General features: G+C 42.5%; 1 protein-coding gene across 2 annotated transcripts in view; it reads left to right on the top strand.

Moving 5' to 3' along the window:
- Positions 1-12,326, top strand: part of LYST (lysosomal trafficking regulator) — a 3,192,287-nt gene that overhangs the window by 2,978,011 nt on the left and 201,950 nt on the right. For both annotated transcript variants that reach the window (XM_078648813.1, XM_078648812.1), the window contains one exon: positions 2,978-3,117. In XM_078648813.1, coding sequence (XP_078504939.1) covers positions 2,978-3,117 — 140 coding nt within the window. The remainder of the gene's footprint in view (positions 1-2,977; positions 3,118-12,326) is intronic.

The following is a 12,326-nucleotide window of genomic DNA, read 5'->3' as shown; positions in this document are numbered from 1 at the left end:
TCTGGGGATCAAGCTGAACAAGTAGCTGTCCTTGTGTTTGATGCCGACAGTGACACTGTAAAGCACTAACGGTTATTGTTACTGTGTACTGTGTATGTCATTGGTGTTGGAAATAATGGATCGAAAACTGATGTCAGTATGCAAGAGTGGGTGCTTTATTGAGGTGGCAACTTCACAGAGACATCAGTTCCACCAGTGACACCTATCGTCAGGGAAGAGATATGATATGATATAAAGGCTTTTATAGCGCGCTCTGTTACTAAGAGTATCCTGGCGCGGAAAGGTAGAGCAGAAGGCGAGAGAGAGGTGGCAATTACAAAATAATGCTGAACAAATGGGTCTTTAGTCCTTTCTTGAAGGCCGCGATGGTCGGAGCGGCCCTAAGATGAAAGGGAAGAGCGTTCCAAGCCCTAGCGGCTCTGACCGAAATGGACTGGCCACCAAGTCGGGAGTACTTGAATCTAGGCACAGTCATTTGACACTGGTTGGCTGAGCGAAGGCAGCGATTCAGAGTATACCAGGCAAACCTTTTTATCAAGTAGGCAGGGCCAATCTGATGGAGCGCTCGGAAAGAAAGAACAAGTGTCTTAAACATAATCCTTTGGGCGACCGGTAGCCAATGAAGGCTACGGAGGAAGGGGCGGACGCTAGCTCTCCTGGGTAATTTAAACAGAAGTCTAGCGGGCGCGTTTTGGATGACCTGGAGACGTTGGATCAGATAGACAGGTAGGCCGCTAAACAGACCGTTAGCATAGTCAAGCCTGGAGAGTATTAAAGCGCGCGACACCGACTCTTTAGCTTCTCTGGGAAGGAGGGGAAAAAACCTGCGCAGGGCTTTGAGAGTGGCAAAACAAACCCCCGTAAGTTTTTTAATGTGATCCTCGAACTTAAGGTCATTCCCAAACCAGACCCCCAGGTTTTTTGCGGGTATATGGAGAAAAGCTTTCAAGCTCAGTCAGGTGCCTGGAGGAGTATTCAAAAAGACAATAATCTACAGGTAGATAGAACATTCACCAGAAATATCATTACTGTGGATACCTCACTTTCTTTGTTTTTGTTGTGCTAGACTTGACATCAACCCTGAAAAAGTCAGGTTTCAAACCTTGCTGCTTCTGCCATGGGCATATGTTAAATTTGAACTCCCACAAGATGTTTTTGAGGTGTTTCGGGCCCAAGAACAACCCAGAGTTGTGTGAGCAGTGCTGCCGCCTGCACTCCAAGCTGGCCGTAAAGGATCTGGAGGAGAATTCTATTCATGGTGCGTGCGTGCAACGAGCACTGGGCCTGGCGTAATTTGTGTTTCATTTCAAGGTCCAAGTCTCACTCATCCCCCTCCTATAAGTCGTCAAGAGCAAGCACAAGAAGCGGTGGAAGCAAGAGGACTGCACAACAAGGCACCCTTTCCATCTCAGCGTTAGGTCTTCAGACCGTTCCCTTCCTTAAGCAGATCCTCCTTCTTTGGAACTGGTGGACATCTCTCTGCCAGGAAATCTTATACTTGTCCTGGCTTCCACACCAGCCCTTCTTTTCAAGAGTCTAATGCTCTACCCACTCTGATGTATGTCTGTTAGCCTGCACCGCCTGGTAACGTTGAGTATGGAGGGAAAGTACACACCCCTGCATTCATTCACACAAAAAGTTGGATAAACAAGTAAACGCTTCCCTGGAAACACTTGGAAAAGACCCTCATTAGCTAGTCAGTGCTTTACTGGGCAGTGACAGCCAAATAGAAGAGTGAGTGCTTGTAGCAGGGAGGCCGGGCGGGAATTGAACACTACCCCGGTTCATGAATGGTGGAACCATAACTCACGTCCTGCCTCTCTTTCATCGTCTCAGGAACCGTGGGAGACGGACTCTGTCAGCTGGTGGGAGCAGCCCGACCCGCAAGGAGAGGCATGTACCTTTTACGGGGCCGGCTTCGAGGCAGAGACACGCCCCCCCTGCAGCGTCAATGCTGTGCCTACCAATCAGAGGAGGAGAAGCCAACATGCCCCTGGATGACGTGCAACCAATCACGCCGCTAAGAGGCCCGGAAGGCGGAAGAACGGGGTGCTTCGACACCGAGGCGGAGAAGAGTGGAGAGCGAGCCAACGTGGAGAAGAGTGGGGAGCGAGCCGACGTGGAGAAGACCGAAGGAAGCGAGGCGGACCGAGGAGCAGAGCCAGGAGGCCAACGTTTTCGCTCAGCGCCCAGCCACGCTCGCGGAGGAGTGTGGCTCTTCTAGGTGGGTGGCTGGGGAGGCGGGACGCCTCCGTGTAGATATGTACAGAGACCCCCTTCTTCCTGACTGCTTCACCCGTCCCTATTTCTCCCTCACCCCCATTACTTCTTGCCTACCCAACCTATCCTCACAGAGTGTCCTCACCGTACAGAGCACAGAGTGTAATTAGGTGCACCGGTGTCCTCACTTCCCTGGTTCCCCCTCTTGGGTATTACTCAACTACTGAACGCCTTACTGAGAATGTCCTTTTCTCCCCGCATGTGGCGTTGGAACACCGCGAGAGACGACGACCGCGCCACCAGAGAACCAGAGCGCCGGTGTGCAAGTCCAGGACGATCCAACACCCTAGCTGACACCTTGGATCCGGCAGCCCTAGCCCGAGAAAGACTCACCCAGAGACGTAAAAAGACCTTTATAAAAATAAAACCCTCTTTACCACGCTCCCGACTCAGTGTCCCTCCTTCTGAAGCGCCACAGTGCTAAACTTATATTCACTCTAGCTCTCACAACACATCACCAACCACCTGCTACTCTCTTCTAAAGGCTCTCTTAGTACATTGTGCTTTTTCATATTGTATGTCATGAATGTTATTTAGTGGCTTATAAGGCTGAATGCACAAACTGAAATTGCACAAAATGCTGAAACCTTTTTCAAATATGTTTTCTGCCATTTAAAAACAAATATATATATATATATTTATTTTGTGTCTATAGCATTTGTACATATGACATCATAATTTAAATGTTGTATTTCAGCCACCAGAAATTGAAGTGGAGTCACAACTACATCTGTACGGCCACACAGCAGAGATCACCAGCTTAATTGTCTGTAAACCATACAGTGTGATGATCAGTGTCAGTAGGGATGGTACATGCATTATATGGGATTTAAACAGGTATTGCTATAAACAAATCAAACATGTTTACTTTGTAAAGCTGAATTTGAAGAGTTAATTTAAATATCGTATAATTGGAAGACAAGGGTGAGAGATTATATTGCCATTTCAGAAACTCTATTGTTTCATTTTCTGACTTTCTACTCTACCACAGGCCTTCCTTACGTCTTCAGTTTTGAATTTTCATAGCTTCTGCTAATGTTCTCTTCTTTGAATGTTTTGTTCCTTTTTGTTAGCTTGATTTGATGTGATGGTACTTGTGTCATTCATGGCAAACTATTGACTATAATATGAGTAGGGGTTCTGTCTGTAGAATTGCTTTGCGGTTGCTTGAGAAAGAGAGATTTATGCAACCGTCATGGCTTAGGAATTTGTTTTTTTCATCTTTTGCATGCAAAATCATTATCTGCTTTATTTAATTGTGACCGACAGACACATGTAGAGAAAGAGAGCTCTTCAGTTGAGCATTTCTGGTGATAGGTTTATGATGCATTTCAATGTGTGGCTGGCTAATAACATTTTCAAAGCAGAACTCTTGTTACAATTATTAATAACATGAAAGTAATAGTAATAATCAACAAGTAATGAAATCAATGCAGATAGAAATTAATAGTAAAAAAATTAAAAATAATGTAGGTGGTTGTAAATGGTAAAGACATTTAACTTGTGTAAAAGCAAAAACAGATTGGCTGTGTAAGATTTACATTTATTTAATTAATGATAACACTTTACTTGAATTGCTAGTGAATATGGCTATGTGTTAAGTTGCTGCACCTCCCAATGTAGTGGAGAGGTGTTTATCTTTACATCAGTAGTGTCAGACCCAATTGTTGCGCCATTGACAAGTTAAGATAGCCTTTGCTTAATTTCTGAGAAAAATGCTTCTTATAAAACACATATATGTTGTTGTATATTGTAGTGTAGTTCCTATTATCCCAATAGGCTCTGCACATTGGAATAATACCTTCAATAGTATAGGCCTAGACCAGACATTAACTAGGTCTACTACTGTCTATATTAGACTTAAAGTTTTGGGTTTGCCAGCTAGCTCAGAGTTCACTAGAAACTTTCTCGAATAGGCAAGGAGGAGTTGAACCTCCCTGGATAGACAAGAAGGGATTTAGTTTCTGACAACCATAGAACATGACAACTTTGCTCTCCCCTAATCAAGAGTGTATCTCTAGAGACGTGTGAACAAAAGGCAATTTATTTTACTCAGTCAGTACGTGCATTCTTAGTCTCATCAGATTGTAGAGAAAAGGAAGAGACGGGCGTGTTCAATAAAAGATGTCATTTATTGATCAGTCTCTTTTCTCCTACAAGAGAAATGGATCGATATTATTGCAATATTTATAGTTAAGTAAAGTGCATACATTAAAAGCAGAAGTATAAAATAATACTGTAAAAACATTGATATGGTTTCTAAGCCATATGAAGGTTTAAAATGAATAAAATATATACATACATATATACATTTGACTAATCGTACTCAACTGGTGTTTCTAGCTACGCCTACCCCGTGTACCTGACCTAAGCCTAATACGTGGGCGGGAATAGAAAGTTACAGTTTAAGTTAAGTTTGTTTTGCCAAGTGACTGACTAAAGAATTCTCTACGAGGGGTTATTCAGTTCTGTACCTGGAATTTAGGATGGATGAGTGATGGTATCTCTCGTCTCTGGTCTCGATATTCCAGGCTGCCTGCGAGGGCTACCCGGAAGCGCCGGAGCTGGATTTCTCGGCAGGAGAAAAGGCAGCGTGTCTTTCTCAGCGCGTCAAGAAGGCGGGGCTGCGCCAGCGGGGTCTGCTCTGCTCTGGGCTTCGGCAAGTCTGGCTGCTCCGATCTCGTCACCACCGCGTGTGTTTGCATAGGGCAATATCGGTAATATTTATACCTTTAAGGTGCCGAGATTGACGTAAGGATGGACATAGATACGTCAATAAGGATGTCATACGACTTGGTCGTTAGCACATTCTTTTGCTGAAGTTCTCGATGAAATCAAAACAATGGCCGCAGGGTTTTTCCCAGGTTGTCATAGGTTTGATTTGTTTTGAGAACTCCGTATGCCTTATCAGGGGCTGGAGGAATATCGCTTGTCTAATTAGATGGCAAGCGTTATGACCTAATCAGATAACACGTTCCTGTGCCGTAGTGTGGCTTTATCAGATAACGGTTCCTGCATCATGGGGGTTTTCTGCCTCATGGGATGGCTGCTAGTTAACTTGTTAACCAGAATAGGGTCAGGAATAGGGGGATCGATACAGAACCTATAGGAATACATCACACCCACTCCACGCTAACTATGGACATATTTACTAATCTATGCATAGTAAAACATACTGTAGAGTATAGTGTATACCTTACCACCCCAAAATACATAAATGCATTTTGAAATGATCAAATATACGGAAAAATGCAGTCATATGTATAGTATGCACTCAAGCTGTAGAATATTGCTAAAGTAAGCACTCATTTGTATACATTATTGCTATTTGGTATATGAAAATTTACACATGAAATGGCTCTTAATACAGAAAAAAGGTTCGAGACCATTTCATCACAGAATAAGAATGATTATGAACATACCAGCGGGCAGCTAATGCCTATAAGCTATCTAACATTAGAAATTTTAGTTCTCTAAGAATAGTTCTTACTTTAAGCAGAAGATAAGTGTCCCGAAAAATATGCAAAAATATTTTGGGTCTGCTGAAAAAATTGCTGTCCGTGAACTGGAGGGAAAATTGTTCATGGTATTCTGTTATTAAAGTTGAAGGCCAAATTCAGGGAACGCCGTGTGCGAGCTTGCTCAAAAGTCTCTATTTCTGCTCTGGTGAGAACATCATATCATTTAGGCTTTCGAAAAAGCTGTCAACAGCTTCCTGGGAGAGTTCCACTAACTCGGAAAAAGGGGTAACCATGCATTCGTTCGCATGATTGTCTCCACTGGCGTTTTGATTTGGAATGATGACAGAAGGTCGTACCTGATCGATGCTGCTTTCATCTTGAACTTCACTACCCCTTAATCGTGATGGTGAAGCTTCCACGAATGCCGTCATCAGGATTGGTAGCCGTTGAGGGCAGCACAAAGCATGAGCCTTTATTGGACTCAACAATGTTTCTGCATTCATTGGCGCATCCGATTGTAGCGTCAGACAGGTGTCTAACACGCATTCTTCTCCGCATAGCAGGCACCTTAATACAGGTAAAACACATCGATGCCACATTGGTCGAAATGATAGAAACCAAGTCATGTTCAGGTCTCTAAGCCGGGATAGTCCCAGGATTTTTGATATCCGGTCCCGGTATCCAATGGCTCGGATTGTTTCTTCCCTTGTCGCAGGTGTTTTGTCTGTGACACGGTTTGCCATAACGAAATATAAGGACTAGGAATAGGATTCCTGCAATTAGTCCTAAAATGAGGGGAAGTCCGCCAAAAATCGAATGGACGAAATCTGGAAAAATACCCAGTATGGCTTTGAATGGTGTTAATGCCATCGAAAATACTGTCTTAAATACTTTTGAGACTCCACTGGTATCAGAAATATTTAAGATTTCATTCAGGATTTCTGCGAAATGTATGGGGGAATTAGTTGATAACAATGAATGTATCTCTGCAGTCGTCCTTGCGACCTGGAGATCATACGTTTCTTTTGATGACGTGAGCCTGGTCGGCGTCTGAAGAAGCACTGTTTTCATTCTGCTTAAAGTGTCTATTCGAATAGAAGTAATTTTCAAGTTGGGCCATGCCCTTGCCTCCCTGTCTGGAAAGGAGCTGGGGAACAATGAGTGTCCACAGCCCTTGACCTTCGCAGTCGTAGTTACGAGATAAGGAGTCCCGGGCATAAGACTACAACATCTGCGATCTACAATTAGAATGTAACTCCCATTGTAGAGTCTTTGAAAGAATGGTTCTATCTCTGTTGCAGGTGCGCCTTGCTGGTGACATGAAAGGTTATTTGAGTTCCCTTCACAGGCTCCGTGCAAACTAATTCCATTACACAGAAGTGTACCGCTTAGTGACATTGCACAATTATTGCCACTAAGAAACACTTTCTGTCCTTTATTACCGACACATGCATGTGAATAGGGCAGGTTCCATGTTGTTTTAATGTACCCCTTTCCCAATTTTTCGTACATGCCAGCCTGTATATGTTTTTGGCAGTATTGAAACCTGAAGGTTGAAATTGGAATATTAATTATCCCATGTATTATCCATTCACTGACAGGTCGTTCTGACATTGTCACTGGTAATCTTTCGAGTTTCTCAATGCTCAGGATTGTATAATCAGCACCCTTTTGTGCCATACTGATTTGTCTATCAGTAAGGTTAAAGATATGGAATAGTGACGTTGTGTTGATTAAACGCCAAGGCACATAGCCTGAACGCAGATTTTGTAACGTCCAGCCAAGCTGTACAATAGAACGCAATTGAGACTGACCGTGTTGTAATAACAGTAAGTCTTGCGATAATATGTCGATTGCTGAAGACACAATGCTGTCCAGAGAAAAAATTCTGGAGGACAGAGTCATTAACCCATTGTCCACTACAGAAAGTGATTTTTCCAAATTAATACGGTCAATTTCCCGTATCCTTTCTGCTGTCTCAATTTGAGTCACCTTCCAGGCCTCATTGTATGCTGCATATACAGAGGCTGCTATGAAACGTTTTTGACGCTGTTTGCGTGGTCCCATAGTGAAATCACGCAAGTCAGCACCATCAGTAAGTAAAGTTAGGTGTTGCTTAATTTCTGCCAGTGTGGAAGTTTGTAGCCATTGAAGGCATAATTTGCCCACACTGTAGGTGGTTATTATCCCTGGGTGTTGTCTTTGAGGATATCTAGGGTCTGGCCTGGTCAATTTGAACCCCTGTGTTTTGTTCAGGAATCTGTCTTGACAGTTATTAGTATCTGTGGGCCAGATCAACCACTTTTTCCAATCAGGATGTGTTCTGTTTTGGTTTAATACATAATTTACGTCTATCTCTTCATCTGTAGAGCTATTGCTGTTCATTGTTGGTTTTGGAATAGACGGTTTATTTAAGTCTTTGATTTTGGCTAGGCCAAGACAGGTGGTTTGTTGAACAGTGTCATTTAAAAATATAATTTGTTCTGGGATCATGCAGGCTCTAAACAAAGATTCTATACCCTGTACTTGCCATTCTTTTGTACCCCAAACACTTTTCACTTCAACATGTTTGTCCCAGTAATCAAAACCAAAAGTATTCATTTTTTCAAAGAATGAGTCTGAATATATCAATTTCGTGTTTGTTATCATGTTCTTTGTCCCTGTCTTATTTGACAATTTGAAATAAAATGTTTCAGCATTACTTGTGTTAAAACCTGAAAAATATGGATATTTGTCATAAAAGGTTCTTGAGCTTCCTTTTGGAGGGGTTGCACAATGTTCCCATTGATTATAATTTAAAACATTTCTAGGTTGTGCAGATTTATGTAGAAAATGGTTACCATAGTGGTTATAGCAATACATACTATCATAATTTGTAGAACCCTGCAAATAATCATGTTTGGTAAATTTAGCAGACATTACTAAGTCAGACATCATATTATTAATGCTTTCGAAGTCCCAATCATCAGCAAATGAGCTTGGTTTTACAAAGTCACTCAATGAGATCTTAATTTGGTGTGGATATTTCAGGATTTCAACCGGACCATAGATTTCGTAGTCAGTGTTGTCCCATGCTACCCCACCCGGTATAGGATTGGCTGTGAAGTTGACTGAAGAAAGTTCTCTTTTCTCGACGTGTGAAGATGTGTGTGGTTTGAGGATCAAGTTGATCTTCTGACTTGCTGTGTCCATTTTGGCATATTTTCCCTCAATGAAGCGTCCCAATGTTAGTATCATGATGAGCCAAAGTATGAGGATAAATGCACCAAAACCCACCCAGAATTCAATCCATGGAGAAATTAGATATGTGTCTTTCAGTTGTTTCAAAAGTACTTTAACTTTATCTTTAAAGGTTTTTGTTGATGGCTGTGTCTTTGATTCAGTGAAGCCTTCGGAGGAATCATCGAAGTTTATGAAGTAGCCGGATGCAGTTCTGTCAATTGTTCCAATTGCTTCAGGATCACTGTTTCTTGCATATTCGTTTGTTACTTCATTATAGGTTGGTGTGTCTCTGCTAAATGTTTTTATTTGGGTTTTCAGAGGTTTAAGTTCCATTGCATTGTTGCATAGTCCTTGTTGTTCTTCTGTAGGCGTTTCGAATGTGATTAGCCTCTTTGTTAGGACCTCTGTACTGGTAGCAAACCTTGGTGTTCTGCTACTTATTGGGAGTCCACTTGGCCTACTATTTGTTATCGGCCACATGATTGTGGTTTTACCAGGTCGATGGATACAACTCGGTTCTCCTTTTTACCAGCAAGCGGCGGTAGTACAACTGATCTTGTCCCGTTGACAGACAAGACAGGAACTGCTTTTCTGTAAGAAGGCCCAAATTCCTTCTTTACCGCGATCTTTTCTGTGACTAGATCCCCGACTTTTGGAATCCAGACAGGTCTTGCTGGGACAGGTGGTGGTTCTTCAGTGGTTGTTGGCTGTTGTTTCAACTTTATGTTGCTCAGGTCTTTTCTTGTTTCGTTTAAGTCCTGCAAAATAGCCAAACGGTCTTTGATATCAAAGCTTTTTTCCTTCACCACTGAAGTTTGACTGTCAAGGTCAGAGATTAACATCCTAGTTCCAAATAATAATTCGTACGGACTGAATCCCTTCAGAGAATTTCTTGGCAAGTTATTTAGACTACGTTGGACACTTATTAGATGTTTGACCCACCCAGCTCCCGAACCTAATACCTTTGCCGTTATAGATTGCTTTATGTCACGGTTTTTTCTTTCAACAATTCCGTTCCCCTCAGGGTGAAATGGACAAGAGTACCGCAATGTCACGCCCATGCTGACCATGGCCTCCTTATAAGCTCTAGAGCTAAAAGCAGGACCGTGGTCCGAATGCAGCATGCCAATTGCGTATGTGCCGATAAAGACTCGCAAATCTTTTATAACAGTTCTGGCGTCAGCCGTTCGCTGGGGCCACATCCATATGAATCTCCTGCATGAGTCCACTGCAACCAAGATATATTTATAGTTACCATCCCTTTGTAAGGGACCACAGTGGTCTAGGTAAACACAGGCTAATGGTTTATCCGAGATTAGAAGGGGCGTCTGCGCTGGGCGTCTCACCGTTGATACTTTCATTCTTTGACATATTTCACATTCTAAAACATAGTTCCTTGTTTGTCTTCTCATTTGTGGCCACCAGTATCTCTGTTTTAATAATGATACTGTGGCTGAGACGCCAGCATGTATAGAAGCAAGCCCTTCGTGTGCCGCTATTATCAGTCCTAACCTATGTTCCATGTTTGGAATTGCCCTATCCCCCACTCCAGGGATTCGAGCAAAAGGAACATTGTTTGCATCAGTTATGTATGAGTATTTTACCGGAAAGCCTTTCGGGAGTGTTTCTATCGAATCCTTTTCTGTAGCGCTGACAGCCTGTAATATTTCGCTGTCTATTTTTGTTTTTGACCGTGTGATGGCAGCTACGGAAGCCGTTTGCACAGCTGCCTTCGCGGCCTCATCAGCCAATGAATTCCCTGCAACGTGAACGCCATCACGTTGATGACTCAGTGTATGTATCACGTGAGTCTTTGGTAGTTCTTTTTGTAAAAGAACTACTTGTTCCCAGAGCATTTTATGCTTGATTGTGCCACCTTTTGCATCCTTGAAACCATTCTGAAGCCAGATCTGCAAGTATTCATTGTAAGATTGAACGCAATAATACGAATCGCACACTATGAGTGTGGGGAATTCTCGATCTGTATTTTCAAGCGCCATCTTGAACGCTAGTAGTTCAGCTCGCTGAGCTGTAAAATCTCCTAAAGATTGTGTTTTAGTGACGGCTGGTTTAAATTTCCCCTTGTGCCAGCGACCTTTAACGATCGCGCACGCAGCACTGTATGCTTGTTTACCCCCTACTGCGGGTTGTGCTGATCCGTCTGTATATATTATACAGCCGTAATGTTCTAGAGGCAGAATTTCGGTCGGCGGAGGACATTCGAATTCGTATTGGAGAAATTCTTGTGTTTTTAAGTTAGGATCAAATTCGTATGCCACGTCTGTTGCAGCAAGAGAATTAGCCCATTGTATCCATCTCGGATGGAGCGCTTTAGCATTCGGAATGCTTGCTTTTGTTACAGCCTCTAGGGCTGGTATCGGTGTCACGATTATTATTCGTTTACCTTGTGCCAGGGCTCGTTCTTTTGCTATAGCTGTCTGTGTTGCAGTTAGAATTTTTTCCGTTGGGCTAAATTTCATTTCAGCCTTAGTGTACAAGTGTGATTTGAATGCAATTGGTACCTTTTCTCCCTCATTAGAGGTCAGGTATGTGAATCCACATCTTCCTGGGATGACTCGAATCACAAGATTGCGTGTGTTGTCACGTGTTTCTAATTTTGTTTTAATTAACATGTCTGTTTGTAAGGATCTCAGAATTTCTGTGTGTATTTGAGTCCAACTAGTTCTTTTAAAATCTGGTTTTATCAGATCATAAAGGGGTTTGACCCTTTCTGCGTAATTTGCAATGTATGTTCTTCCGAAATTTAGGAAGCCTAAAATTGACTGTAGGTTTTTTAGTGTTCTAGGTGCTTGGAGTACGGCACATTTCTCTAGGAAATTGTCAGCCAGGCTTTTGCCTTCACTTGATAATTCATATCCTAAGAACAGGACTGTCAGATGGGCAATTCTGGATTTTTTAAAGTTGAATTTGTAACCCTCTGCTGCGAACCCAAGTATTATGGTGTTCACTCTCTTCAAGTGAGTATCCAAGTCATCATCTGTTAAGTATATGTCGTCGACATAAGATAATGCTTCGTCGTCATATGTTTGTAGTAATTCTGTTACTCTCGCTGAGAATACTCCCGGGCTGTTCTTGTACCCCTGGGCTAACCGACAGAATTGTTTTTGAGTGCCATTTATTGAGAACGCAGACAAATATCTGCTCTCTGGTGCTATGTTTTGACAAAAGAATCCATTAGAGATGTCTAATGTTGTTTTGTATTTTTTGCGCACTATGTTATTCATTAGTGCAGCACTATGCGAGTTTTGCACTGCAAAAGTTTTGCAACATGAGTTAAGGTGTCGGTAATCCAAAACTAGACGGTATGAATTGTCTGGTTTGGAGACCGGAAACAAAGGGTTG

The sequence above is a fragment of the Lissotriton helveticus genome, chromosome 6 (assembly GCF_964261635.1).
Source record: "Lissotriton helveticus chromosome 6, aLisHel1.1, whole genome shotgun sequence".
Classification (NCBI taxonomy): domain Eukaryota; kingdom Metazoa; phylum Chordata; class Amphibia; order Caudata; family Salamandridae; genus Lissotriton; species Lissotriton helveticus.
This window is presented reverse-complemented; position numbering and strand designations above follow the sequence as displayed.